Source organism: Mus caroli, unplaced genomic scaffold (assembly GCF_978045245.1).
Source record: "Mus caroli unplaced genomic scaffold, Mus_caroli_1 scaffold_12, whole genome shotgun sequence".
Taxonomy (NCBI): domain Eukaryota; kingdom Metazoa; phylum Chordata; class Mammalia; order Rodentia; family Muridae; genus Mus; species Mus caroli.
Window position 1 is genome coordinate 63,991,045 of NW_028227267.1, and position 27,353 is coordinate 64,018,397.

At 40.0% G+C, this 27,353-nt stretch overlaps 1 protein-coding gene across 4 annotated transcripts; it reads left to right on the forward strand.

Moving 5' to 3' along the window:
- The first annotated feature begins 629 nt into the window (after nt 1–629).
- Nucleotides 630–27,304, forward strand: Kctd9 (potassium channel tetramerization domain containing 9). Of its 4 annotated transcripts, none has more exons than XM_085828732.1 (12): nt 630–703; nt 9,207–9,328; nt 10,959–11,002; nt 13,489–13,585; nt 14,041–14,226; nt 14,422–14,550; nt 18,301–18,368; nt 18,477–18,572; nt 19,276–19,425; nt 22,768–22,873; nt 23,539–23,672; nt 25,449–27,304. In XM_085828732.1, the coding sequence occupies exons 5-12, from the start codon at nt 14,199–14,201 to the stop codon at nt 25,563–25,565; spliced, it is 828 nt and encodes a 275-aa protein (XP_085684858.1). In that variant the 5' UTR covers nt 630–703; nt 9,207–9,328; nt 10,959–11,002; nt 13,489–13,585; nt 14,041–14,198; the 3' UTR covers nt 25,566–27,304. The 4 variants fall into 4 exon arrangements, with proteins under 4 accessions (XP_085684858.1, XP_021037203.1, XP_029324880.1 ...); XM_021181544.3 differs by having other exon boundaries at nt 14,168–14,226; XM_021181542.2 differs by lacking the exon at nt 630–703 and adding an exon at nt 752–906 and having other exon boundaries at nt 14,168–14,226.
- Nucleotides 27,305–27,353: the final 49 nt, after the last annotated feature.

Genomic DNA, 27,353 nt, shown 5'->3' on the forward strand with positions numbered 1-27,353 from the left:
CCTCACCCTCGTGCTTTCGGACGGCGCAGGGAGACGCCCGTGGATCCCGAAAAAACCACGGCCAGCCCTAAATGACCCTGGCGAGACAGAGCTGCGGCAAAAAGGTGTCCTGGGGAGTGAGTTCCGCGGAGCAACACTTCAGTTACCAACAAATGCCGCCCCAAATCTTGGATTGGCTGCTGGAAACTTCGAAAATGAATCACTAGACCAATCGAGACAGAACCGCCGGATGGCTAGTTTACCCTATTAGCCAATCCCGACACCAACCGTTACCTCGGTGGGTGGGTACAGTAGAAGGGGCAAAAGCCTAGCGAGGAGCTGACTGGTCTATGGGACTTCGGCGTCCCGCCTCTTCCTTAGACTCAGTCTCTTTATGCAAATGAGCACCCCTACACTCCAACGTGCGCCTGCTCAGTAACGCTTAGAGCGGCCCTTTGCCCAGTAGGTTCTGCTCTGATTCGCTGATACTCCTTTCCGTCAACCAGCCCTCAGCCTCTCTTTCCTTCCACCGCCGGCTAGTGTTACTCTGAGCCCACCCCCTAGCCGAACTCTGATTGGCTAAATGCTGGCCGGTACAGCGTGTTGATTGGCGCAGCTCAGCGTCGGTCTGGGAGCGGTTGGGGGGAAGGGCCGCTAGCAGGCTGAGGAGCCTAGGGGCGGGGTGGGAAGGAGGATCGGCCAACCCCGGGGTGTGGGACTGAGGGTGCGTGCGTGAGGAGTGTGGGGCCGACCAGGAAGGTGGCGAAGGGCGGAGAGTCCGGGTGGGAGGCGGGAGGGGTCTCGCGGGCGCGGAGCGCGGCGGGTGGCGGGCCGGGAGCGAGGGTGGCGGCTCCCTCAGGACCCGGCGCGGGCGGCGCGATGCGGCGGGTCACGCTGTTCTTGAACGGCAGCCCGAGGAACGGCAAGGTAAGCGGCAGCGGGGGCGCGACCCGGGGACCCCCGCAGCCTCCGGCAGCCCGGGGCAGCTCGGCCGGCGGGGCTCCGAGTCGCCACTGTCACCTGAGCCGCTGGCCGAGGTCCCCTCCCACCTTCCCGCTGCGCCTTCCTGTCCTTATCGGTGCTGAGTAATGCTCTGCCCGGGGAGGAGGCAGTGATCATGGAGGCGGGTGACCCTGGCCAGGTCGGGAGAAGAAAACTCCAGGGGACAGTCGAGTGACATCCTCAGAATGAGGACCTGGTCTGAACCACTTTCCTTCTCTCTCAAGGTGCCCCGGGCCCCTTGCCCCGCCACCGTACAAACTTTTATACACGTTTTATTGTGCCGCCTTGTTTTGATTCCTTAGAGGACAGTGACAGCAGACCTTCGGAATGACTTGATTTGACAGTAGCCTTAGCTGCGTTTAGGCCTCTGTGGAGGGCGTGGTGCTAAATATTTTTCCGATGTTGCAGCTGCCTCTTGCCCCACCCTTGAAAGTTATTCTTTGGAAAATGTTGGCTGTTTCTGGCGGACTAGTAATGTGTGGTTAAATGACTGCCCCACACATACCTAAGCCTAATTAAAGTCTCAAAAGTAATGAACCCTTTTAAAGTTTCAGTTCAAGGTACATTGGCTCCACTCTATAATTGACCAGAATACTCTGATTGCCCCGCGTATACATAGCAGAACTATTCAAGGGCATTAAAGTGGCGCGGGGGAAGGGGGTGGGGAGTGGTGTCTTTCAACCACTCTGCAGTTTTGAATAAACAGATTCTGGAAATCTGATCCACAGTGGGGTTTGTGCTCTGCGATTTTATTTTCTTAAAGATTGGATATTCACACAAAAATAGTATCCACATAAGCTCAGCCAGTGCTTCAGAAATACAGGCTAAAAAGGCTGTCAGTTCTGACCATCAGCTGTTCCTGGGCCACACTGTAGTTGGCTAGTAGTCTGTGTCGGTTTTTATTGAGAGATTTAGTGTACCCAGTGTTAACAGTCATATTGATAAGCACTTTTCACCAGTGTCCACTCTTGTGTGACTCCCTGAAGTCAAAGTGATCAGAGTTCCTCATAAGTGCTCAGCTCTGCTCTAAATCTCTTCTGAATTCACTGTATGCTATTGTCGCTGTAAAACTGAGTGGGTTGCTCTTGGTATATTATTTAAATTTTTAAAAACTTCTAAAAAGTTAAAACTTTGGTTTTGACTGTGAGCTTCCAGGTTAATTTTATTTACTTAATAAAAAATGTTGAGAATCTCCGAAGATTGGGGAAAGTACTTCTCAAATGAGTATGGGCACATATGCATTACAATGATCATAGGACTGAACCGAAAAATATTAACATTCAATATTTTTTAAAAAACTATGTCCCACCCAGTCCTAAGCTAGAGAACATGTTACAAGGCTGTTTCCTCTCCTTTCAGAAGTTGGAAATAATACTAAAGTGACTTTTATTTGAAAAGATCACAATACATACCACCTGCATTTATGTATGTGGATATGTAGTGTATATATAGTCCCTATATCTAATCAGGACTGGCATAAACATGACATGGGCGCTCATTAAAATATTCCCAAATGAAGTGCTACTCTGAAATACTTTGGTTTCCTGTCTCTAAAGTAGAATATATCATTTAGCTTGTCTCTTTACTTACCTGGTGTCTACTTTTAATGCCCTAGTCAGGAGAATAAGTTCTTTGAATGCCTTGCTTTGTGGCCTTTGGGCTGTGGGCTGTGATGTAGAAAGGCACAGATTTCATCACCATACATCAAGATACCAGCATGCACTTTTGATTTGTGTAACTGATTAGTGCTTTTAATGTTGATGAAAGAGCTGATATTTTCTAAATGAAATGAGAATACCATGGAAGGTGTAAGATGACTCTTGGGGCTTTTTGGAGGAGTGTGTGTGTGTGTGTGTGTGTGTGTTTTAATTTGAAAACAAAATAATAATAATAAAAAAAAAACAACAACTTGGCTTTTCTAATTTGGAAAAGCATGGGAGCCTCCAGTTACTGAACTTGTCAAGCTGGTCTTGTTTTCTTCCAGAACAGAGGTCTCCATATATAAATAGGTCAATAGCCAACAGCTTATTTACCAGTTGGTTCTCTTTGACATACAATGTATAGAAGCCTGTAAGTACATTATAGAGGTTTACATCAGGGAGTCTTAATTGAATTAGCCATCAACTAAGTGCTAAATGACTTTAAAACCTCAAAGAAACTGCAGATTGAAGCCGGTATTAATTATGCAAGCACAGTAAACACTGAGAAAGCGGCAAAGCTGGCTGCTTTTCCTAGCATCAGCAGTAAAGTTAAAAAATAAAAGGATCTCAGAAGCCAATGAATGGCATGTTTTAAGAAAAGTCTTTGCTTAATAACTGCTATAATCAACTTCTTCCTTCGGGTATATTGTTCTTTGAACTATTAGCTCGTGGTCTGCTGAGGTCATCCTCATCATGACAGGTCATGACCAAGACATGAAAAGTTTTTTCCTGTACATGCAGGCAAGGGTCTTGGATTTTTTTTTTTTTCCTTCACCTTAGCTTTTAAAAACTTTTGGGATTCTGGAGATGACTCAGGGGTTAATAGGATTGCACAGGCGGCCAGTGTGAGGAGCAGAGTAGGGATCCTAAAAAGCAAATATTGGGTAGATGTATACAGCGGTCCACCCGTCACCCCAGGCCCTGAAGGCAAAGATGAGGGGTCCCAGGAAGAAGCTGCTCTCTATGCTGACCATGTTGGCAAACTCAGGGATGAGTGGAGAAGCTCTGCCTCAGTGAATAAGGTACAGAACAATGGAAGAAGGCTCTTCAAATCAATCTTGGGCTTCAACATGAATGTGCACACAGGATCATGCACACGAATACACACATGTGCCTACACACATTCAAACACACCCATGGAAAAGAATAAAAACCTTCATTGTTTAAAGGAAATCTTATATTTAGCAGAATCTCACTAAATTTAATGATAAATATTTAAAAGATTCTTGCTGGCCAGTTTGTAGTCTGAGTAAATAAAAGTCCTCATATTATTTAGGAAACTATTCCTGATGGTGGCACACAGTTTACAATTAAATAAATACACAATTGATTGACCTCAAGCCCAGAAACATTCTACTGATGGGCTTTGAAGATTATACTCCCAAAACATTTGATGTGTTTGAATTATGGGGGAGGAGGGAGCTGATATTGGCTCCAGAAAGGTCAGCTATGTCTTTCATCTTTTCTCTATATGCCTTCCAGTTTCCTTTAATCTCTTTAATAGTCCCTGTAAAGGTTAGTATTAAGAATATATAATAAAGATCCAGACATCTGAATAAAACGTGTGGTTCTGAACAGCCTTGTATTGGTGCCATCAATAATGAGTTGGGCAAATTACAGGCTTTTTGTATGCAGTATTCATTCAGCTACCACTTAAGAAGTGCTGTGTGTGTGTGTGTGGACCTCCATGCCAAATACTGCAGGCACAGTAGGCAAGGAAATACCTGTATTCTGGACTGATGTTTGCATTCTTAGTCCAGGAAATCACTTTTCTTCTAACTTGGTATTGGGTCAGAAATATGTTGTTGGTATCATATATTCAGACTTGAACTCATTATGTTATTAGAGGTGAAAATATGACTCACGGAATCTGACCCTTAGTAAGAGCTTTATGTTCTTTCAGTTTGTTTGTTCTTTAATATATTTGATGTATATAGAAGACTGCAATACAAAATATTGATGGTACATCAAAACAAAAGGAAAATACTAAAAGCCATTTTCATTAATTTTGTTTCTCTTTGTTGCTTTCTAAGTCTTTCCCAAACTTGACTTTTTTCATTTACTATTTCTACCACTTAGTGATAACGTCTACATTTCAATGCTTTAGTGAAAGCCATTTATTAAAGCATTACCACAGTTTATCCGTATCAACAGACTTGTGTCATATACAATACTGTATATATGTATACTTTAGCATATAGGACAAGAATTTCCTAGAGTGCTTTATGAACAGAACCACTGGGGAGACTTGAAAATCAATGGTGTCCTCCAACCCGAGTAGGTCTGAGTGAGGCTAGGCTGTATAATTCTAGCACTGTTCTGGTAATTTTTGCCATTACAGGCTTTGGGCTGTAATTTGAGAACCATCTTCAACCCTTCCACTCCTACACCCATCCCCTGCTCCCTCTCCAGAAAGATGGCTCAGCAGTTAAGAATACTTCTTGCCTGTAGAGGATTGAAGTTTGAATCTCAGGGCCTATGTTGGGTGGCATACAACTGCCTATAAGCTGAACGCTAGAGTTTCAAATGTTCCTGGTTTTCACCGACTCCTACACTCACACCCCTCCTGGACTCAGATATATAATTTTAAAAAGTAACCCCTGCGTTTGATTAGTGCTGCTTATATGCACATGGGTATGGAGCCATCTACTTGAGTATGGACAACCTACCACCAGCCATGTCTTAAGAGGAAAATGACTCCTCCTCCTTCAGCAGCCTCAGCTGTTAATAGCTGCTTCACCTAGGCCTTACCCTGGGGCCCCCTCCCTCATTCATGCTGAAGTTTGGACTGGCTTGATATGGAAGACAGGTCTTTAGCAGGAACTATAGCTCTTGTGAGTTGGTGTGTTGGACAGTTGTGTCCAGAAGTCAGCATTTCTTAGCGCTCCTCACCTGCCAGCTGGTTCTTTCTGACCACTCTTCCGAGGCTTCCCGAGACTTGGATCGGGGAAGTTAATATGCATGATTCCTCCACAACTGAGCGCACATGCTCACTTCGACTCTGCACTTTGATCAGTTTTGAGTCTGACCATTATCTGGTACCTACTGCAGAAAGAAGCCTCCTCACCAGAGTGGAGCACTGTTAATCTATGAGTATAAACAGACATATTTAAAAGGCAGTTTGACAGCATGACAATTTAACATAGCAGCAGTAGATTCCTCTCTAAGGCCTGTGAGCTTTTGACTAGTTTTATATACCAGGCATGAAATCCGCCCTCTGGAGTAGGCCTCATATCTAATTAGAAAATGGTTGGTTATCCCCATAACTGTCACTATTACACCAGTGGCACATTCTCCCAGGCAAGTCTGTATTGTAGGCTCCAGCACTGAATTAGGACGGCTGATGTCTTTTTTTTTTTTTTTTCCTCCAGCATCCTGCATAGCACCTTTTGCACTTAGTAAACTAGTCAGTAGGGAGAGCGTTTCTTTCTCAATCAAGGTTGAGTCTTATGTTCTATAGTAACAGTGATATTGTCAGCAGAAGGGTCTTACAATCTAGTTATAGTTATGGTGGATAACCAATAGTGATGGCAATAGCCTGTGGTTGTTTCAGTTACCTCTGAGGCCTCCTTGAGCACAGATAACTGGTGGGAAGGTATACCTTATCTGACCCTGAGATCTGTACTTAATGACGCATGTGTTCTTGAACAGCATTGTCCACCCATGCAGGGTACTCCTGTATATATATGTGTGTGTGTATACACATACATACATATATGGGATTTTTAAAAATTTAGAAACCAGTAGATTTCTCTAAGGCCTCTATAATCTTCAGTTTGGGTTAACACACTCCTCCTATTCCTTTCTCTACCCTATATCTACCTTCCCTGTTCTGTTAACCCTTTCATCAGAGCTCTCCATTGCCATCCTTTCATGTCGCCTGTGTACTATCTATCCAGTCTGATTAAACTTTTTACTTGGGTGGCAAGATCATAGCTTTCCATACAGCTATTTCATAAACTCTTGATTTCAGTTAAGTCTAATCACAGCTCCTTAATTCCCTACCTCCCATCAAGGGTCTAGCTTTACAAGATAATGGCAGATTTTTTTTAAAAAGTCATTGTGTGTGCTTATATTCCCACCAGTAGTACATTAATCTTCCTGTTGATAACATCCTTCCCATCATTTAATACTGTCAGAATTTTATTTCTTTTTCTTTTAAGACAGGGTTTCTCTGTGTAGCCCTGTTTGTTCTGGAACTTGGTTTGTAGACCAGGCTGGCCTTGAACTCAGAGATCAACTTGTGTCTGCTTCCCAAGTGCTGGGTTAAAAGCATGTAATACCATCGCCCAGCTAGAATTTTCAATTTTTAATATTGTCCCTTTTGCCCTCAAGAGTGTTAGACCATTTTTTAAGGAATAAAATCATTTTCACTTTTGAACTTTATTAGAATTGCAGGTAGAGTGAACTGAGCTCTTCATTTTAGGTAAGAATTGTTATTGGTGTTTTGGTTAGATAAATCAGCATGCATAATTTAGCCATTTCATATTAATAGTGTGCTATGTAAAATGTTGTAAGAATGTTAGACATGACTGTAAATTGGTAAACAAATGCTAATAATAACTCTCCAAAGTAAAAAGTATATTGGCCTAGTATAAGGGAAAATTTCAACTTTATAGAACTCTTCAGTTCTTCCAATTAGTTCTATTTTCTCTATTGATGATCTTTTGGTTGTCAATATTGTTAATTATTTGATTGGCAACTATAAATTTTATTTTTAAAACTAATATCAAGAACATGGAGACTTTAAAATAAATTAAAATTTTTCTGTCCCTGTGTAAGTAATATAGGTTTTTCATAATAAATTTGGAAAACAAAGTTTGAAAATTATTAGTAGTCAATCATAGTTCCATTATCCAAATATACTCGCTTTTAACCCTTTTATAAACAGCACTTTCAAATTGCAATTATACCATATACTTCATCTTCTCTGTCATGTTCAAAGTTGACTCCATGGCAAGTTGAAAACAGGGACCCTATTATTATCTTGATTATCTTTCTATTGCTATGATTAGACACTGTGACCAAGGTAACTTATAAAAGAAGGTATTCATTTGGGGCTTACAGTTTCAGAGCTTAGAGCTTATGACCATATGGCAGAAAGCATAGCAGCAGGCAGACAGGCATGGTGCTAAAACAATAGCCTAGGAATGGCATGGGCTTTTGAAATCTCAAAGGCCACCTCCAGTGACTCACCTCTCCCAACAAGGTCACATTTCCCAATCCTTCCCAGTTTCACCCACTGGAAACTAAGCATTCTCATTTATGAGCCTCTAGGGGGCGCTCTCTTTTGAACCATAGGAGAGGGCAGTAACCCTCACTTTGTTAGTTACTACAGGTTGTTTCCTAAGTAAAATCGTTGTGTTTCAGCATTGTTTGTCTTACCCTGTTGCTTAGCACAGCACTGTTCAGTAAAAGTGTGGTAGAAAGTTCACATGTGTGCTGCTGAATGCTAGATGCTAAAACCTGGATTTCATAAAATAATAGTTTTTGAAAAATTAATGAGGTGGGAAGTTGTTACCTTCTCTATGATAGTTGATGTGATGGACAACGTGCTAAGCAGCAGAAAATTATTGCTACTCTAAAAAAATGAGCCATTCCTACAAAGCTATTTCTACATAAGAACGACAAGATATTATTACACAAGAACAACATCATAAGGACTTCAGGCTTAGGCACGTTACTAGGCATCAACTCATTTCCTCATAAAACTGCGGCAGATAACACTGTTTTCTTTATTACTAGTTAAAGTTACAAACCATATATTTTGTTGCAAGTTGACTGATAGAAAATACTAATCTAAATTTAAGTTCAGATTTATCTTCAGAATTCATGTTGAACATTAAGATTCTATATTACTTTTGGTTGGCTGCAATCTCTTTCTTTCTTTCTTTCTTTCTTTCTTTCTTTCTTTCTTTCTTTCTTAGTACTGTTAAAAATAGACTCTCCTCTCATATAATACATCCCAGCCACAGCTTCCCCTTCCTGCACTCCTCCCAGCTGTCCCCCACCTTTCCCTTCCTCCAGATCTACTACCCCTGTTTCCCTTCAGAAAAGAGCAGGCCTCCAAGAGACAACAACAAAACAAGATATAAGACAAGGCAAAGCCCATAGGAGGAAGAGTCCCAAGAGTATGCACCGGAGTCAGAGATATACCTGCTCCTATAGTTAGGAGGACCACAAAACCACCCAGCTAACAGCCATTAACATATGCAGAAGACCTGATACAGACTAATGCAGGGACCATACTTGCTGCTTCCGTCTGTGTGAGCCCATGTGAGCCCCCCCTTAGTCAATTCCGTGTGCCATGTTGTGGTGTCCTCCCTTCCCTCTGACCCCTATACTCTTCTGTCCTCTCTTCCTGTAGGCTCTTCTTTTCTAGTTTTGAGTTTGCTACAATAGGAGGCACAGAGTAATTGCCTATCAGGCAGTGCGCTGAGTCTCCTAAAGGGTCTCTTAAGTTTTAATCTGTAATGTCAGTGATTCGTTGTATGTGTTCTTCAAATTAATCTCATCTGTTCACAGGTGGTTGCTGTATACGGAACTTTGTCTGACTTGCTCTCAGTAGCCAGCAGTAAACTCGGCATAAAAGCCACCAGTGTATATAATGGAAAAGGCGGACTGATTGATGATATTGCTTTGATCAGGTAACCTGCCCTTTTTAAAGCTGTCAGTAGTGTACCCTTGCTTCTTGGCATTGAGCTGCCACCTATGCTGTAGTGTCACTGCTGTTTTGAAAGCTGGGTTTTTGCAAGTGATTATCTGGAAGTCACTTGAGTTTAAAGTCTGTTGATCAAATAGAGACATTGGTTATATCTGGCACTGAGAACTTCTTTATAGTAATTTAAAAAACTTAAAAATCTCTTACATGCCCTTGTTTATTGTTAAATTCATTATTTAAAAAATCTATAAACATCACAAAGAGCTGATGCTAAATAGTACAAAATTCTAACTAGAGATAATAGCAGGGGTTTACCACAATATTACTTTTTAAAGCTGCTTTTTGTTTTTTCAGTGTCCCAGGTAGATTATTGCTTGAAACAGGTGTTACGTTCACTTCATTCCACCAGTGATGAGACAGTTGTAGGACAGGGAAGTAGCTGAGCAGGAAGTCGATGAAGGAGACATTCCAGGTAGAGACCACACCAGCAGTGTGTGCTCTCAAGCTTTGCTTGACTTATCATCTGATAGGCAGAGCATACATTTTTAATCTGATGGTCTAAAGACTGTGATACTTTAGATGATATTGTATATAACGATTAATCTACACTCAAATCCAGGGCAGAGTGACTCACCTCCAGTCTAATAGACTTCCTTTGTAAGTTCTAATCATTTTCATCAGGTACACCAAGCATCTGAGAAGTGAGGGGTTAGCAGTTTGATTTTTGCCTGTAAGAACAAACTTTCATTCTAATCTAGAAACATTAACTAGCAAACTGAGCAGGTAGAAAATATAAATTGAAATATAAATCTAAATAAATTAGAATTTTTTAGTTTTTTCATTTTCTCAGTTTCTATGGATAATTGGCCAACAGCACTGAATATTATATATCAATCTAATTTTTAACCATAAATTCTATTCCCATGAAAAGCACAATGTATCCTATGTTGATCCACAAAATAACTCCTGTAAGTCCTATGGAGATGACTGTGACAGGATTGTATGAGGCCTGCACTGTGCTTTCTGGCTCACAGCAGTGTCTCTGATTACTGAGCTACACTAATGGAGCAAGGGTGGTCAGGGAGGAGAGTCTACTGGCAATCCAAGAGGATGGGTGAGCTGAGATAGTTAAGTGTGCTCATGGCAGATGGGTGGTGAGCAGGTGTTTAGAACAGAGTTGCTCAGGTTTTCATTTTTTCAGGATTTAGTATGACAGTTTGTTTTAATTTCTAGTGCCCAGCTGCTAATTATGTGAGAAAGCACTCCAATAATTTATTTAGAAGTAAAGAGTTCAAGACAAAAGTTGCCTATGGCTTCAGTCATGTATTTTGAACATAAATTAGTACATTCTCCAATTAATATATACCAAATTCATAAATTTTGATAGTGAGGTTTTGTTTTGTTCCATTTAAAAAATACTTTGATATGCAGAATCAATTGTGTTTGATTTTTAGACCTGGTCAGGGTTAAACAGAGCCCTGGAGACAGTTTCCTTGGAGGCAGGTTGGTGAGAAGGCTTGTCATGTGTAGCTCTGAGGAGCAGCTCAGATGAGCCGTCAGTTAACAAGCATGCTTTCTGGCTTTTGACTGTGGTTTTTCCGTTCTGGTTTTCCTAGGGATGATGATGTGTTGTTTGTGTGTGAAGGAGAACCATTTATTGGTAAGTGACTTTACCTATCCTTTTTTTGCCACAGTAATAAACATGAAACAGTAAATAGCTTTACAAGGAACTGTATGACTTAACATTGAAAACATCATGATGACTAAACTCAGGTCTTCACATTTTTTTATTCTTCAATGAGTTTATGTCAAATTACATAGTTATATATAAGAATTATAATTATAGTCTATATATTTCCTCCTTTACATGCTTTTAAGATGTCCTAGATATGTACATTTGTGACCTATGACATGATAATTTTGATTTTAGAAATAATTTTCTTTGAAAGTAATGGCTAGAGTTTCTTTAGTATTATATTACTTACTTGTACCCATGTATTCCTTACATAGTGTTTGACAGTCCTTTACTACCCATCAGATCTTAACATGAAAACATGACTTGGCTTCAGCCACTATCCTTTCATTTGGAAGAAAGCATATATATTTAAGTATCTCTAATGAAAAGACCTAATACATAAGTAAGCAACCATTCTTTAATGACTACTTAGTTTGTTCTGTATATTCACCCATGGGTGTGTGTTTAAGTGTTTTAAAGCATTACTGTCATTGGATTGGATGAGTAGAGGGGATTCTTAGGAGTCTTTGCTTAGGCAGTAGCCACATTAAAAGGAACTGTTCTGGCATGTTGGTACTTGCTTAGGAAGCAGAGGCAGGTGGATCTCTGTGAGGTCCAGGATAGCTTGATTTACATAGTGAGCTCCAGGCCAGCCAAGGCTACATTGTAAGACTCTTGTCTCAAAAAAAAAAAAAAAACAAAAAAAAAACAAAATAAATGTATAGCCTCTTCTACTTCCATCTTAAACTATGAGCAAATCTTTTCTCCATCATGTACCCACTGGCCTGATTGAAAGCTTATTTTTGCAGGCTAGTCATAAAAAAATCATTCATTAAGTAATAAATAATTAGACTAGGGTTTAATCCAGTGGTAGAAGCAGTGTCTGCTATGTATAGAGATCTGAGTTCAGTTCCCTAACTTACTCCCCCCGCCCAAAGTAACAAAACAATTCTGCTAGGATTTTGTTTATTCCTGTGACTTCTTGGACTCAGAAATATTTGATAAGTTTTCATCTTCTACATGTATTGATGTCTCATGTGTCTCATTCGGTCAGTGGAAACCTATTCGTTTTTAACTCAATGTCACTAGCCTTTCATGGTTCCTTTACCTCTAGTGTAATAAGGTGTTCATCTTATTCTTTTTTTTTGTTACAGACATAGAACATTATTGTTATGACTTGATGTCATGTTCAAGATACAGTCTGGTTAGGATTGTTATAAGGCCTTTTGATGACTAGAGTTGGAGATATATAAGTAGCTAGAGATAAAAATTTACGTTATGCTGTATATTGTAAAGTTTATCATATAAGTTGAGATGTTTATGTTCTATAATATGATATAAAATATCTCATGGGTTCATGCTGGGTCTTTCAGGGTCTATTCAGGATTATAAGGTTTTTGCTTACCTTCTGCTGTCTTGACTTTCTTACCTGTCTTCCATATTTGTAGCCCTGATTTCCAAGAATTCAGAGAGTGATGGAATTATAATATCACATCCACTCTATCCCACTCAAAAACCACATAAAAATTCAGAGGAATAATCAATATTTCAATACTAATAGGGTCTTCCAACAGCTTAACATATTTTGTATAGCCTCCTGCCTACATCTTTGTGTTAAAGTGGTTGAGTTTCTACGTTGTCAGAGGTACATCAGTCATGTACTGACTGTTCCTCCTTCCCCAAGCGCACTAATGCGTACCTTAGTGCTTGTGCCGCTCTGTCTAGTGATTGTCTGAAAGGACTCTGAGAGATTCTCCCCAGAGTCTTTGGAACCAATTTTCTCTGGCATCCTGCAACCTATACAGTTTATGGCTCTACCCTTGAAAGTCAGATGTAGAATCACATCAAAGTTTATCAAATTGTAAACTTTAAATATGCACATTTATGTCAGTTTTACAAAGAAGCACTTGAAAAATTATTGGCCCACACTTTCCTTTTTTGGGTATTGTAAGTAAGTTATTTCACTTTGTTATGACATAAAGGATGGCATCAAGAAATCTGGTCTCGGGCTGGTGAGGTGGCTCAGTGGATAAGAGCACCAGACTGCTCTTCCGAAGGTCCAGAGTTCTAATCCCAGCAACCACATGGTGGCTCACAACCATCCGTAACGAGATCTGGCGCCCTCTTCTGGAGTGTCTGAAGACAGCTACAGTGTACTTACGTATAATAAATAAATAGATCTTTAAAAAAAAAAAAAAGAAATCTGGTCTCACGAGACTATTCCTGATCACCCAAAGGACTTTCCTTCTCTTAAACTAGCAGCTTTGTGCACTCTTTCTTGGGTTGTATCTTCATGGTTGTCTTGGAACTTTGGTAGATTTGTATGAGGTTTTGCTTTGAGAAATTATTTTACTATCTTCCCAGAATCTTTAATCTTAATATTTCTATTATTTTTTATTTGTCATCTCTAGATCCTCAGACAGATACTAGACCACCTGGAGGATTGCTAGGATCCCACACAGACTGGCTCACATTAAATGTAGGAGGACGATACTTCACAACAACAAGGTAGGTAGCGTGTGTGTGTGCATGTGTGTGTGTGTGTGTGTGTGTTAAAGGGCAAAACAGAATAAACAGGACTGTGTACTGATTCCTTCAATTTTTCAATTTCCTTACAAGATTTTCAAATGCTTCCTAAAAATATGTGGATTGAAACCATTTTTAGAAAGTTTTAAAGAAAAAATTTAAGTGAAGTTAAGCTTTCATGTCAGAGAAAGCATAAATAAAGCATCAATTCAGCTTTACAGTTTGCTTTTTAGATGTAGTGGTAAACAAACTGCACATAGAAATTAGCAATATTTCTAGAAACAACAACTTATTGATCAGATAATATAAGATCAAGAATATTGTAATAAAATGTCTTGCTAGTATTTAAATGAAAAGATAATAATGCAGCATGAAATCAAAGGAATGGCCAGATCAGAAGGGATTTTGGCAACTTACTGCACATTTTTGTTTCCCAGCATCACCCTACCAGGTTGTAGCATGCATCTCTTTGAGAGAACAGCTGAACTCAAGTGTACTCTTGACTTAAATATGTTTGTTTGTAAAGACACATGAAGAAATCAATTTTTTTCCCTGAATTCTTAGGAGCACTTTAGTGAATAAAGAGCCTGACAGTATGCTGGCGCACATGTTCAAGGACAAAGGTCAGTAGGACTTGTTCTCACTTTTTTGTGGTCCATTTTTATCTGAGCTGACTTTGTAACTCGCGTTGGTTGGATCAAATCGTTTTTATAGCAGTTAAGATATGATGGTATATTATGTGACTTTTTTTTTCTTCTACAAATTCTGACTTTGTTTTTGTTTATGGGGGGATTTTCTTTATTAAAATGGTATCACAGGTGTCTGGGGAAATAAGCAAGATCATAGAGGAGCATTCTTAATTGACCGAAGTCCTGAGTACTTTGAACCTATTTTGAACTACTTACGTCATGGACAGCTCATTGTCAATGATGGCATTAACTTATTGGGTAAGTATTTCACAGGCATGGGAGAACTGTAAGTATGGCAGTGTAGGTACCAGGATGGATAGGTAGTCTTTCTATCTGAGTATCTTTGCTTATATGTTTCTTTAGCCCACAAATTTTTTATTTGGATTCTAAGTAGATTTAAGTTCTATCACAAGGGACTTTTATAGGTTGGTGTCTTAGTCAGGGTTTTACTGCTGTGAACAGACACGATGACCAAGGCAAGTCTTATAAAAAACAACATTTAATTGGGGCTGACTTACAGGTTCAGAGGTTCAGTCCATTATCATCAAGGTGGGAGCATGGCAGTATCCAGGCAGGCATGGCACAGGAGGAGCTGAGAGTTCTGTCTTCATCCAAAGGCAGCTAGTGGAAGACTGACTTCCAGGCAACTAGGGTGAGGATCTTATACCCACACCCACAGTGACACACCCATTCCAACCAGGTCACACCTATTCCAACAAGGCCACACCTTCAGATGGTGACACTCCCTGGTCCAAGGATATACAAACCATCACAGTTGGTATTGTTTCTTTGGATTAAATGACTGTTTCTTCACTTTGAGTTCTGGACTTCTTATTATTTGAGTAGTGAGGTCACAAGGAAGAAAGAGTTGATTTGGGCTTACAGTTCCACAGGAAGAGTCCATCAAGGCAGGAAGGCGTGGCAGCAGGCAGCTGGAGCAGGAGGCTGGGAGACCACATGAAGTAGAAGGAACACTGGAAATGACACCAACCAGACTATAAACTCTCAAAGCTTTCCTCCAGCAAGGCTCTATTTCCTAAAGGCTCTTCAGTCTCTCAAACAGTACCACCAGATATGGGACAAGTGTTCTAATATTTGAGCCTATGGGACATTGCTCATAAACAAACACTTCTCATTCAGACCATCACAAGGACTGAAGTAGGACCAAACTGAGTAAGGCAGACTTGAAATGCTCTAGTTTCGTGTCTGGGAGCATCTAGGGCATATAATGTGAAGTTCCAAAGGTTTAAGCACCCCTGTCCTTACCATTTATATCCCCATGGTTTCTCTTCTTGGATGGCTTTGCCTGCTCCCTGTAGCTTTCCTTGGCAGACAATTCCATGTTCCTGGTATCTCTAACTGCCTGCTTTTGAAATCTGGACAGAAACCTCTGACCCTAGAATCCTTACATTTTCATATTCATGCAAAATAGTATTATTTTTATATTATTTGGATGTCTACTGCCCTCTCAACTGTTAGTGCGGTCCCTCTCGGCCAGCAGTTCTCAACCTGTGGGTTGCCACCCTTTTGGTGGTCAAATAACCGTTTGACTGGATATTTACATTAGGATCTGTAACAGTAGAAAAATTACAATTATAAAGTAGCAGTGAAAGGACTTTTATGGTTTAGGGTCACCACAGCATAAGGAAGTGTATTAAAGAGTGGCAGCATCAGAGAGGTTGAGAACCACTGCCTTAGACTATGGTGTGGAGTGGGTGCTTGAGTACCTGCAGGGCTGGATCTGAAAAAACACGTTGTTCACTGTGCACCTGTCTTCTCAAAGCAAAGTCTTTCAAATGAAGCTGGACCTTCATACCCTTGATCCTGTGGTGGGTAAGGTCTGGTCAGTTCCTGAGATGTCCACTATTACAGTGCTTGATCTCTTTGAGATGGTGATAGTCTCGTTAACAAGCTGCCCTTCTGATCCACAAAGTTAGAAACACTCTTTTATCTGACCAAAATACTTGTTTTTCCAATTTTCTTTTTCTCTTTTGTGCTTCCAGTTCTCAATGTAAGCCAGGCTAAGAGTAGCCTGTGTTGCAGCTTTGATGTTATATTAGCTTGAAATTCCCTCCACCAGGCTATGTATTCTATTACACTATGTATTAGTATTCTATGTATTCTATTCACTCTCACTCAAATTCATGGGTCACAGAGAGAATACAAAAATTCTTTGCCAGAGTATAATGTGAATGCCTGTATTCTAATTCTGGTAGAGTACTGTTCCAATCTGAAGTTTCTTGAGCCTGGCCTTCACCGTCTGCATTCCTGCTGGTCTGGTCTCCTGAGCTTGGAACAATATTACCTATTAAATCCACTTACAGAGTTTAGTACTTTAAAAATAATCTCCAGTAAGTTGTTCTGAGACTGAACTGGGGTGGTGAAGCTAGAGTCCATGTCCAGGTGATGCTGGTGCTGGTAGAAAATAGACTGACTAGCCTTCCAACCGACTGTCTGTGGGGTTCTGTATATGTAAAGCTTGTCTGGATGCTTTAAAGTTTAATTCTAAACCTGTAATTAGAAAAGTAGCCATGCCACATTCCCCAAGAGGTTTGAGTTACACAAAAGACCTTGGTGAACTAAGGCCCAAGAAAGTCTCTTTATTCTGGGTTTCTTTTGGGGTTGATACTTACACTGCCTCTTGGGAGGGTTGCAGAGAAGTAGCCCTGAGGCTAGGCAGGGAACGAGTGACTCTGAGTGACTCTGAGAGTGTGCCTGAGACTGGGCAGGGAGTGTATGCCAGGTGGCTTGTGAGCATGCGCCACTCTGAGCGTTGCTTCTCAGTTGGATGGCTGGAAGTGGAGATTAACTTTCATAGGAAAGATTATTTTCTTTCCTCCCAATTAACTGCTTGGCCTTTCTCAGTAGCTTAGAAGCTAAAGGGGGGATTATGTCTGTTAATTTTGTAATTCCTAAGTCAGTTTAGCCAACCAAGAAATTTGAGTCCTCATCTGGAACATAGAGCTTACGTGTGCTCTTACTCACATGCAGTGCGTGTTTAACCAAGCTGAGCCGAGCCTGTGAGAGAGAAAATCCCCTTTATCATTAGAAATGAGAAAGTTCAAGTGTCTGAATTATACTTTTGAGTTATTTTTGTGAATTTACTTCAATATTACTCATTTTTAATATTTTGACTTTTATAAGATACTGATAGCAAGCCTAGTCACTCCTGTTCACTCCATTAATAAAGTAGATGAATTGTTAAGATTAAATGGACTAATTGTTTTTAATTGGACTTGCAGTAATAAAATCACTATTAAATGGCTGTTTTAGGAGTAGACAGTGTTCAGATTTTTTGTTCGTGACCTACTTAACTACCAACATAATCTAGAAATGTGCCAAGCTTTTGTTGTAACTTATTAGTTTCTATTTTTTTTCTTGTGAAAAAAAACTTGTTTGTTCCCACCCCACCCTCAGAGTCTCAACTGTGTAATCCAGAGTTGCTAGAAAACTGTGTGTGTTCCAGACTCTTCCCCCAACTTTAGTATTCCAAGTAATGAGATTATATCCAAATACAGCTCAGAGGAAAACCTGTTTTCAAAATATTTGCAACATTCTGTGGGAGCATTCTAAACCACAGCTACTTGTTGCTACTGACCAAGCCTAGGGAGATGGCTCCGTCAGTCAAGTGCTTGCCTTGTAAGGGGCAGGACCAGAGTTGGGTTAACTGGAGTGGGTTAAGGACCTAATTAAGCTGGGCATGGCAGCCTGAGTCTGTAGTCCAGCAAGGGCTGGGGCAGCAGGGAGGGAGAACCCCTGGAAGCTCACTGCAGAGCTGTCCCAGTGTATTGGGTGAAGTTCCAGGTAAATGAGATTCAGCATCTGAGTGGTGACACTTGATGTTTTCCTCTGGTGTTCTCCCACACATACACACAAGCACACACAGAAATAATAAGCAAAGAAGCCTACTTGTTGAACCTCAGCACTATTGTGAGAGTTTAACAGAAAAATTATATAGAATCCAAAATGAATTGTTCTGTGTGAAAGTCATGCTTTGTATTTTGATAGGTGTGCTAGAAGAAGCCAGGTTTTTTGGTATTGACTCACTGATTGAACACCTAGAAGTGGCCATAAAGGTGAGGGGATTGTTTTGTTTTGTTGTTGTCTTGGTCAGTATTACACTTATCCTAAGTATCACCCCAAAGACCCCATTGAAATTTTTTTTTTTGAAAATTGTTTTCAAGAATTCCCAACCACCAGAGGATCATTCACCAATATCCCGGAAGGAATTTGTTCGATTTCTGCTGGCCACTCCGACCAAGTCAGAGCTGCGCTGCCAGGTAACTGAAGCAGACCGTTCACTGCATGACCTGTGTGTATCAGCAAATCTAGAGCAGTTCCACTTCCTTCAAGGGCTTTTTGTTTTGTCTTATTCCTCTTTTTTTAATGTAAGATACAATTTAATTATAAGCCATGGCTTTGATTGAATTTAAAGTGGCTAGTGCAGATGAGATGGAGCAGCCTTTTTTACTGTCTAATTGTGCTTTATGTAGCGGTTCTTGAGTAACATATGGAAATTACAGCAGTTTCTTTAAAAAGTTTATGTTCTCATATGTGTGTGGCTGGTCAGTGGCAAAAACTTTTGTGTGTTAGAGCATCACAGGTTTTGAGAACACCACAATATTTATCTTTTTTCCCCTTAAGTAAGATGATTGGATTTTAGAATTAATAAAATAATTGCTATCCAGTTGATCGTGGCTATTAGCAGGTATGTGACTAACTGAGATCCCTCTTTAAGCCGTTCACCTGTCAGTGTAGTGTAGCCATCTCTGTCTTACTATATAGAGGTGGGATTTCTTTTATGAGAACCCATGAAAGCCACGGACACCGTGTACTCCCAGTTCCCTTTGCTCAAGCTGATAATAAACTCCACGGATGGAAAGGCCAATGGCTTCTGATAATCTCGGTGCTTAGTTACAGTGATTAAACTCAATTCAGACAGATGGTTTCAGCATCATGACAGTCTGTGCTTTTTAATTCCAGGGTTTAAACTTCAGTGGTGCTGATCTTTCCCGTTTGGACCTTCGATACATTAACTTCAAAATGGCCAATTTAAGCCGCTGCAACCTCGCACATGCAAATCTCTGCTGTGCTAATCTTGAACGAGCTGATCTTTCTGGATCAGTGCTCGACGTAAGAATCGTTCTTTAGTCATAAGGAAAACCAAAATTTAGGCTGTTGAGCATTCTCAAAAGAAGGAATTGTATGTTTCTTACAGAGTTTTTTATTTTAAAACAGATAAATGACCGTGTGGCTGACTTTGTCTAAAAGTGGATTGGGTTGGTTTTATGACTTTCATATCCTTTGCAAAACATAGACCTAAAAGGTTAAATCCTGAAGCGAGGTCCTGAGCTCCCCGAAATAGTAGACTAAATTTGTCAGAACTTTATTATTTGCAGTTGACGTGTAAAGCTGAAAAGACTGTGAAATGCATTGAGCCTCACAGGTGGATGGGACAGGTGCTGACTGGACTATCTGGGTCTGAAGTGGATGTGGTGGCATCATTCTGGAAGGCAGCATCGTGATGATCTTTCTCTCTGCACATATGCGAGACTGTGTCATGTGTATGTGCTTATGCGTGTGTGTGTGTGTGTGTGTGTGTGTGTGTGTGTGTGTGTGTGCAGCTACCAGAGTTATTCTGGGATTAAAGGATATATATATATATATATATAAAGGATATATATATATATATATATATATATATATATATATAGGATAGAGCCAATAACAAATTAAGTTCTTTATGCCAGGACTCTAGTCTGTTTTGTTAATTAATTGTACCAGGTATAGCATTTTGCTTTTGATAGTCATTATTGCATTATTATAATTTTGCTTATATTCATTAGTTCAGTCTGTTTACTACAGCTTTTTCTATCAAATCTAGAAAAAAAAAATCAGCCAGTACACTTTTTAAATACTGCTACTCACTCTTTTCTATCTCAGGATGAATGGTTCAGGCAGTTTTAAATAGGCAAAAGACAGACTAACAGCATGAAGACAAGTTTGAAAGATTTAGCCTTCATTGAAATGTTGGAAGATGGCTTGGTTTGGGTAGGGACAGAAAAAAGATAAAACAGATTTAATTATTTTAAAACAACTTTTTTTTTTTTCAGATCTATTTAATTAAGGTGTTCTTGTGAACTGAGCCATAGTGTTGTCTGTTCACTGGGACTCTGCCTACCTTAAATAGATCATGTCAAGGCCAATATAAATCACTGATGAAGTAAAATGGTATAGGACTGTAAGTTCATTACTGCTAGTAAAATTGGCTCATATTGAGGACTATTGCTGAGCTGCCTGCTCTGAGGGTCACAACTAATTTCTCATTGCCTTTGGTATGTGAAGGTGGTTGTTGATGCCATGGGTACTGCAGTGTCTACAAAGAATGTGCTAAGCATTCTGCCACAAAGCATACTCCTATGGCTCCCATCTTTTGCTGAGCTACTCACCCGGTTTATAATTTTGCCTCTTTCCATCCTAGCTCTGAACCTTTGTGGAGAAATCCTCCACTTTGACTGTAAACCCAAAGCGGTCCCTGCTGCCGTCCACTGTTCAGGAGTCCATAGTCCTCCTCGTGCCTAGTGCCATGCTTTGCCTGGTTCTGACTGCTCAGTCACCTGGCTGCATAGAGCCTGGTGACTCTGTCTCTACTGCATATTCCCAGTCCAGCCTTAGAGACTGGTGGGAGTGCTTGCTTAGTCTGACCTTATTTTATAGGCTGATAATCTACAGCATAGAGACTTGCCAAAGGCCAGAACCAGTTATTAGAATGGGAACTATAATCTAAAGTGTGTGTGGGGGGGTGTTGTATTTTTTCTTTTAAAAGGACTGTTTCATTGGAAAATTCCAAATATTTATAAAAATATACTAATGTAATGAGTCCCCATTTTATCTTTGTCCATTAGCCTCAGCAAATATCAGCATGTAGTCAACTTTCTCTTATTTGCACCTTATCACAGAAATTTTTACACAGCACAAATATTTTACAAAGCATTTTATTTATATATATTTCAAAATATATAAATTTTTATCTTTTAAAGATAAGTGTTATTTAAGAAGTATAATATCAATATATATGTTTTTAAATAAGAGTAAATGACTCAGCTGCTTTCATTAAAACACATCGCCTCTCTTGATAACGTAAGACAGTCCTATACCTAGGATGCTGGTGTTCTTAGCTGAATTGCACACTCTCACATCGGCACTCCGCTCCACATTAGCTTTACATGGCTAAAAATGGGAAAGTTTACTAGAGTTGCTCCTGTCTTCCCTTCTTCATGAGCTCCCAGAGTACAGCCCTGAGTGTAGACCTTATCTGCAGAATAACCTTGGAAATCTGGGTAAATTGCATGTGTCTTATTTAGGACTATTAATTAAAAAAACAACAACAACAAAACAAAAAACAGTGACATTTACTTGCACATGTCAACATCTTGTCTTGTTAGATTTCCGGGTACATAAATCTCGTCATCCTTTAGTTATTTTGGTCTCTTAGTGTCCTTATATCATCTCCCTTGGCAGACCTTCTATACCTCCTCATTAGGGCCCAGGCATGGAGAGATGGCAATAAGCAAGTATTTGTCCATTGACTGTCAGTGGGATGACCTCTCTTTTGTCTCCTTCTGCTGGAGGTTACTATAAGCTGGGTAAAATTGCATCTATAAACCAAACATCTCATTGACAAGTATGCTTATAACTCAATCAGGCTTAGGATTTTGGACAAATACAATTATTGTGTATTCTCTACTATGTAAATTTTAACACTCAGCTTCTGTTTTGTCACAGTTGTGAAGAGCTATATTAATGTCAGTTTTACAGAGATACTTAACGTTTTAATCAGTATCTCACAGAGTTCAGGCCTGGATGCATTGGATCCCTTAAGAAGACTTAACGCTTAAACCTCACACATGCATTTTCTAACTTTCTGCTTTCTTCATTATGCATTGTGCACAGGGTTGGCAATGCTATGTAGCAGTGGTTGATACAGGAAGACCCAAGAAATAGGTGGCTAGTGTTATATAGATAGTGGTGAGGTTACTGATGACATTAATGTCCTGGCCTTTGAAGTGATGACACCAGGAATGTCATTTCTTGATTTCTTTCATGATTCAGAAGAGAAAAGCCATTCTTGGAGTTTATTCCCTCCTTATTTATTTTGCATACATTTTGAACATTATTTTGTAATGTCTAGGGCTATTTATAAAGGTAGAAATAGGCTATCATAGTTCAGATATACAAAGCTTCATGTTCTATGTAAAATGGACATACTATTGTTATTTTGCTGTTTATTTTTTATTGTAGCTCTTCCAAAACTTCTCAGCTCTTTCTGAGTTTCATTAAAGGCATCTTCAAGATAAACAGAAAATAACTAATTGCAGATGTGTTGAATTGGACCTTTCCTATTAATTTCTTTCTTATTGCTTGCACAGATGTTATCAAATTTAACCCTTACAGCTGGGACTCTTGTGTTCACAGTGTGCAAATCTCCAGGGAGTCAAGATGCTCTGCTCAAACGCAGAAGGCGCATCCCTGAGGCTCTGTAATTTTGAGGATCCTTCGGGTCTTAAAGCCAACTTAGAGGGTGAGAGACTGTCTGCCTATTCTCACTTGGAAACCATTAAGTAAAAGCTGTTGTTAGAGGTGACACAGGAAGGCTCTGGGCAGAGCATACTCTGAGGTCAGACCTGGAGTGTCGCTCTACTTTGGCCTCAGTCATAGGCAGAGGCTAGGCTAGGCACACCCAGGACACAGGAAATGATGCCTCAGATGTTTAGTTGAAAAGTTAAATATCAACCTCCTAATTTTCAAATAAAAGAAAATCTTCTGATGCTGACAAAATTGAAGAATTTCAGTTAAGCCTACCGTGTTTTGTCAGGTTTTAACACTCCAGCCGTGTTTTGTTATTTGTGAATTGGGTACCTCATTTCCCTGGATTTAGGAAAAAGGTGCTTGTGTGTTTCCCTGATTGTACATTTATCGAGGCATATTATAAAACTGCTAATTATCAAAAGAAAATATTGTTTTCTCTAAATATTGCTGAAACATTTAAGTTTATGCCATAAGAAGATAAATTACCACCATTGGTATCTGTATTGCAAGTTGGTTGAAAGATAGAGTTCACGTTTATTTCCAAAAGTCGCATGGTCTCACCTCATTCCCCTCTGTTAAGTCAGCTCATGCTTTTGCTTCCGTTGGTTAACTATAAAGTTTTCAGGTTAAACTCCTTCAAAAACATGCTTCTTGCAGGTGCTAATCTGAAAGGTGTGGACATGGAAGGAAGCCAGATGACAGGGATTAACCTCAGAGTTGCCACCTTAAAAAATGCAAAACTGAAGAACTGTAATCTCAGAGGAGCAACTCTGGCAGGAACCGATTTAGAAGTAAGTCTCCCATCTCTGAAGAGTTTTAATGATGAGAATTACTGGTGGGATCATGCAAACTGCTGTAATTATAAACAGAATAATTGTCTGTGAAGTTCCACCTAACATGGCTGGGCAGCTGGAAGGCTACTGTCCTTTCAATTGCCTATTCAGAAAGCAAGCATGGGGACTCATACCTGTGATCCCAGCCAAGTCGAGAGGAGTGGGATTTTGAGCCTAGATTGGAATAAACAGTGAGACCCTGCATCCCTCTCCCCTCCAGGAATGAGCTAGGGGGAGTCCCTCGCTTGTTGAATGACTTTCAGATCCAGAGGTAGATATTACACCTAGATAGACCACTGTTACCTAAGTCATATGAGCCAGTTCCAAATGTGGAGGGAGACTGATACGGTTCTCCGTCAGCCTTGATTTCATTCATCTCCATTTTCTTGGGTCTTTCTCAAGCATATTGCAATCTTAATAAAGTTTAATTCCAAACAGAATTTAATGGGTCAGATTTATTTCTTGAACCACTTGAGAAGTTTACATGATTTCTGGTTTAAGATTAGGTTCATGCAAAGCCCATTTTAACTTGGCGTCATGCTCAGTTTGAATCTCAGCTTGAGATTTTTAATTTGGTCTATTATTTTTTTATAAGACCTGTATTCTATATGTCTTCTTGATTTGTAGACTTAGGTAGTTTGTTTGTCTGTACATAAGAACTCATTATATAGCAAAGGCTGACCTCAAACTTGTGATTTCTCAGCCCCGACAAGTGCTGGAATCATAAATGTGTGCCACCATGCCTGGCTCAGTGGCTTTTGTCTCCATAATGCTTTCAAATACTGCTGCCTGCTCTAAAGGATTTTTATGTATACAGTGGCTAACAACCGCTTAGTTGTTGGACCTTTGAGCTTGGTACAAACTGAGATACTAATTTTAAAAATACTTACTTCATTTTTAATTCATTTAAACTTAAATAGCTACAATTATCTAGTGGCTGTGTTATGTTAAACAATGAGACATGGCACAGATAGAATTATATATGAAAATTTATCTCATCTCAGACTTTATGTTTTGTTTTGTTGTAGCTTTGATTTCTTGATAGTTCCCAGGAGCAGAGCAGCAAGATCAACTAAAGGAAAAACTTGCTTTGCGCCAAAAAAATGGCTTTGCACCATTAATATAGCCCTTTTGATTCTTTCTTTTTATGTTTATGAGTATTTTGCCTGCTGCGTATGCCCTGTGCATGCCTGGTGCTCACAGAGGTCAGAGGAGGCCATTCAGTGGATCCTTTAGAACCTGAGTTACAGATCATTGTGAGCTGCCATGAGTACTGAGGAAAGCATTTACTTATATTTTCAGAGGTCCATTATTATCATGGCAAAGAGTGTGGTGGCAAGTAGGCATAGTACTGGAGAAGTCACTGAGAGCTATAGCAGTCCTGATCCACAAGCAGGGAGAGAGAGACTGGGCCTGGCATGGACTTTCCAAATCCCAAAGTCCTCCCCAAGTGACACACTTTCTCCAACAAGGCCACACCTACTCCAACAAGGCCATACCTTCTAATTCTTCTAATCCTTTCAAATAGTTCTACTCCCTGTGATTAAGTATTAAAATATATGAGCCTCTATGGGGCTCATTTTTATTTACATTGCCATAATGCATTAGTAGAAGGGTTCCAAGAATGGGAACACTTGGGAATATTGTCCTGTCATGGCCAGAAGTCATTTTGTGGGGGAAACCAAGTCAGATCCTAAATCATTTGAGCTCTTCACGTCTTGTTTTGTCTTACAGAACTGTGATTTGTCGGGGTGTGACCTCCAGGAAGCCAACCTGAGAGGCTCCAATGTGAAGGGTGCCATATTTGAAGAGATGCTGACACCATTACATATGTCCCAGAGTGTCAGATGAGAGTGGCAGGAGCTGGAGGAAGATGTCCCAGATGGAAGCGATTCCTTATTTTATTTCTCCATCCATCCATCAAGTTGTCTAGTGGAGATAAAATTGTAAGGGAATTTAAGGCATATGCTTGTTCCCAGAGGTGCATAAGGGGAGATAATTGACTTTCCCCTCATTGGGACAGTAACAGAAGGACACTCTGTTCATAGATGTAGGGGCAGTAGATCATGCTGCTGCATTTTGAGTGGAGTTGGGGCATTTGTCTGGTTTCTGACCAGGAGTAGTAGCTATCATATTTGCTTTTATTTAGGCATTGTGTGGAAGTACCATCTTGGTTTAAGATGCATTTGAAATCTTAATTTATGAAAAGCACAACATATGCAAATATATTTATTGAATACCTAGATGCAGTAAGGATGTTTAAGTTGTTAAATGTCTTGAAGACTCTGAAGAGTTGTTGAGGTTTATAAATAGCTTTAGTGATGCCTTCCTCTTCACACACCTATCTATCACATGAGGGTGGTCAGTTTACGACTCCCTGTGGCTCTTCTGAGACTCATTTCTATAATGTTTACTTTTAAAGAAGAAAACAGCTAAATTTGAGTCATAATCTGTTCTCACATTTTGAGACACGGTGGAAGGAAAGCTCTTGCGTATCCTTGTGCGGAAGAAGGAAGGACTCACCAGTGCTGCAGCTGTCTAGTGAGCACGCTTCTGCTTCATTGTAGGCAAGTTCCATTCTGCACGAGACTAGGCTACTCTTTCCCTTCACTAGTCCAGTTCTCATGCTCAGTTGTCACAAGCACAGGAAGAAACTTCAGAACCAAAACACAAGCTTTATCCTGATCATAGTTCATGTAATGCCAATTAGTTCATATACAACCAGCTTAGAATAGACTTTCAATCTGAATCTACTGCAGGTGGAGTATGAATAAATCCTGCAGTCGCCTACAAGAAGGCAACATCAGATAATTATAGCTGAAACCCTGCAGTGGGGACTAAGAAATTCTAAACTGATGGCTTGATCATAGCCACCAGGAAAGGTTGATGAACAAAGGAAGCATTTGGCTAGGACACGATGCTCTATGTCAGTACCTGTGGCTCTTTTTTTTCTTTAAATATTTTTTGTTGTTTGTCTTGTTTTTCAATGAAATTTTAGTCCGGTTTTCTTGAGTCATTATCTGTGAACACAGTAGTAGGGCCTTTACCTCCCTGGTAGGTGTCGCAGTGTCCTTATGTGTTGCCCAAAAGCAGGGAAGAAGCTGTGTCCAAATGGGTTCTAAATCCTACAGGCTGGTCGGCTTGAGGCAGTGAATCATTACAGACGCCCCAGTCTCCTTCAGGAGAGTGGCATGTCTTCATTATTCTGTAGAGGATTCTTATATCTACATATGCAAAGCTTTCCTTCACAGTAAAGGGCTTACACGGGGAGGAGAGGGCTCCTTTACAGGGAAAGGAAAGCAATTTCGAAAATGAATTATTTTCTTTGTGTTATTATTTTTACCAAGACAGAGAAGTATTGTATTGAGAGATACCTATTTTCATAATCAATATGTGCCTAAATTCTATTTAACTCATTTCACTGCACTCTATTTTCAATAATTATAGACTGTATTCATTCACTGAGTGGTCCTCTGCAGACAGATCTGAGGCTGCAGAAGGAGCTGAAAGATGGAAACACAGTGTGTGTGGGAACTGCGGGGTTCAGAGCTGATGGAAACCACATTAATAAATGACCAGTGTGGAACGCTGACGGCCTGTTTCTGCTCTTGCTTTCCTAAGACAGCACTTTCTACATTT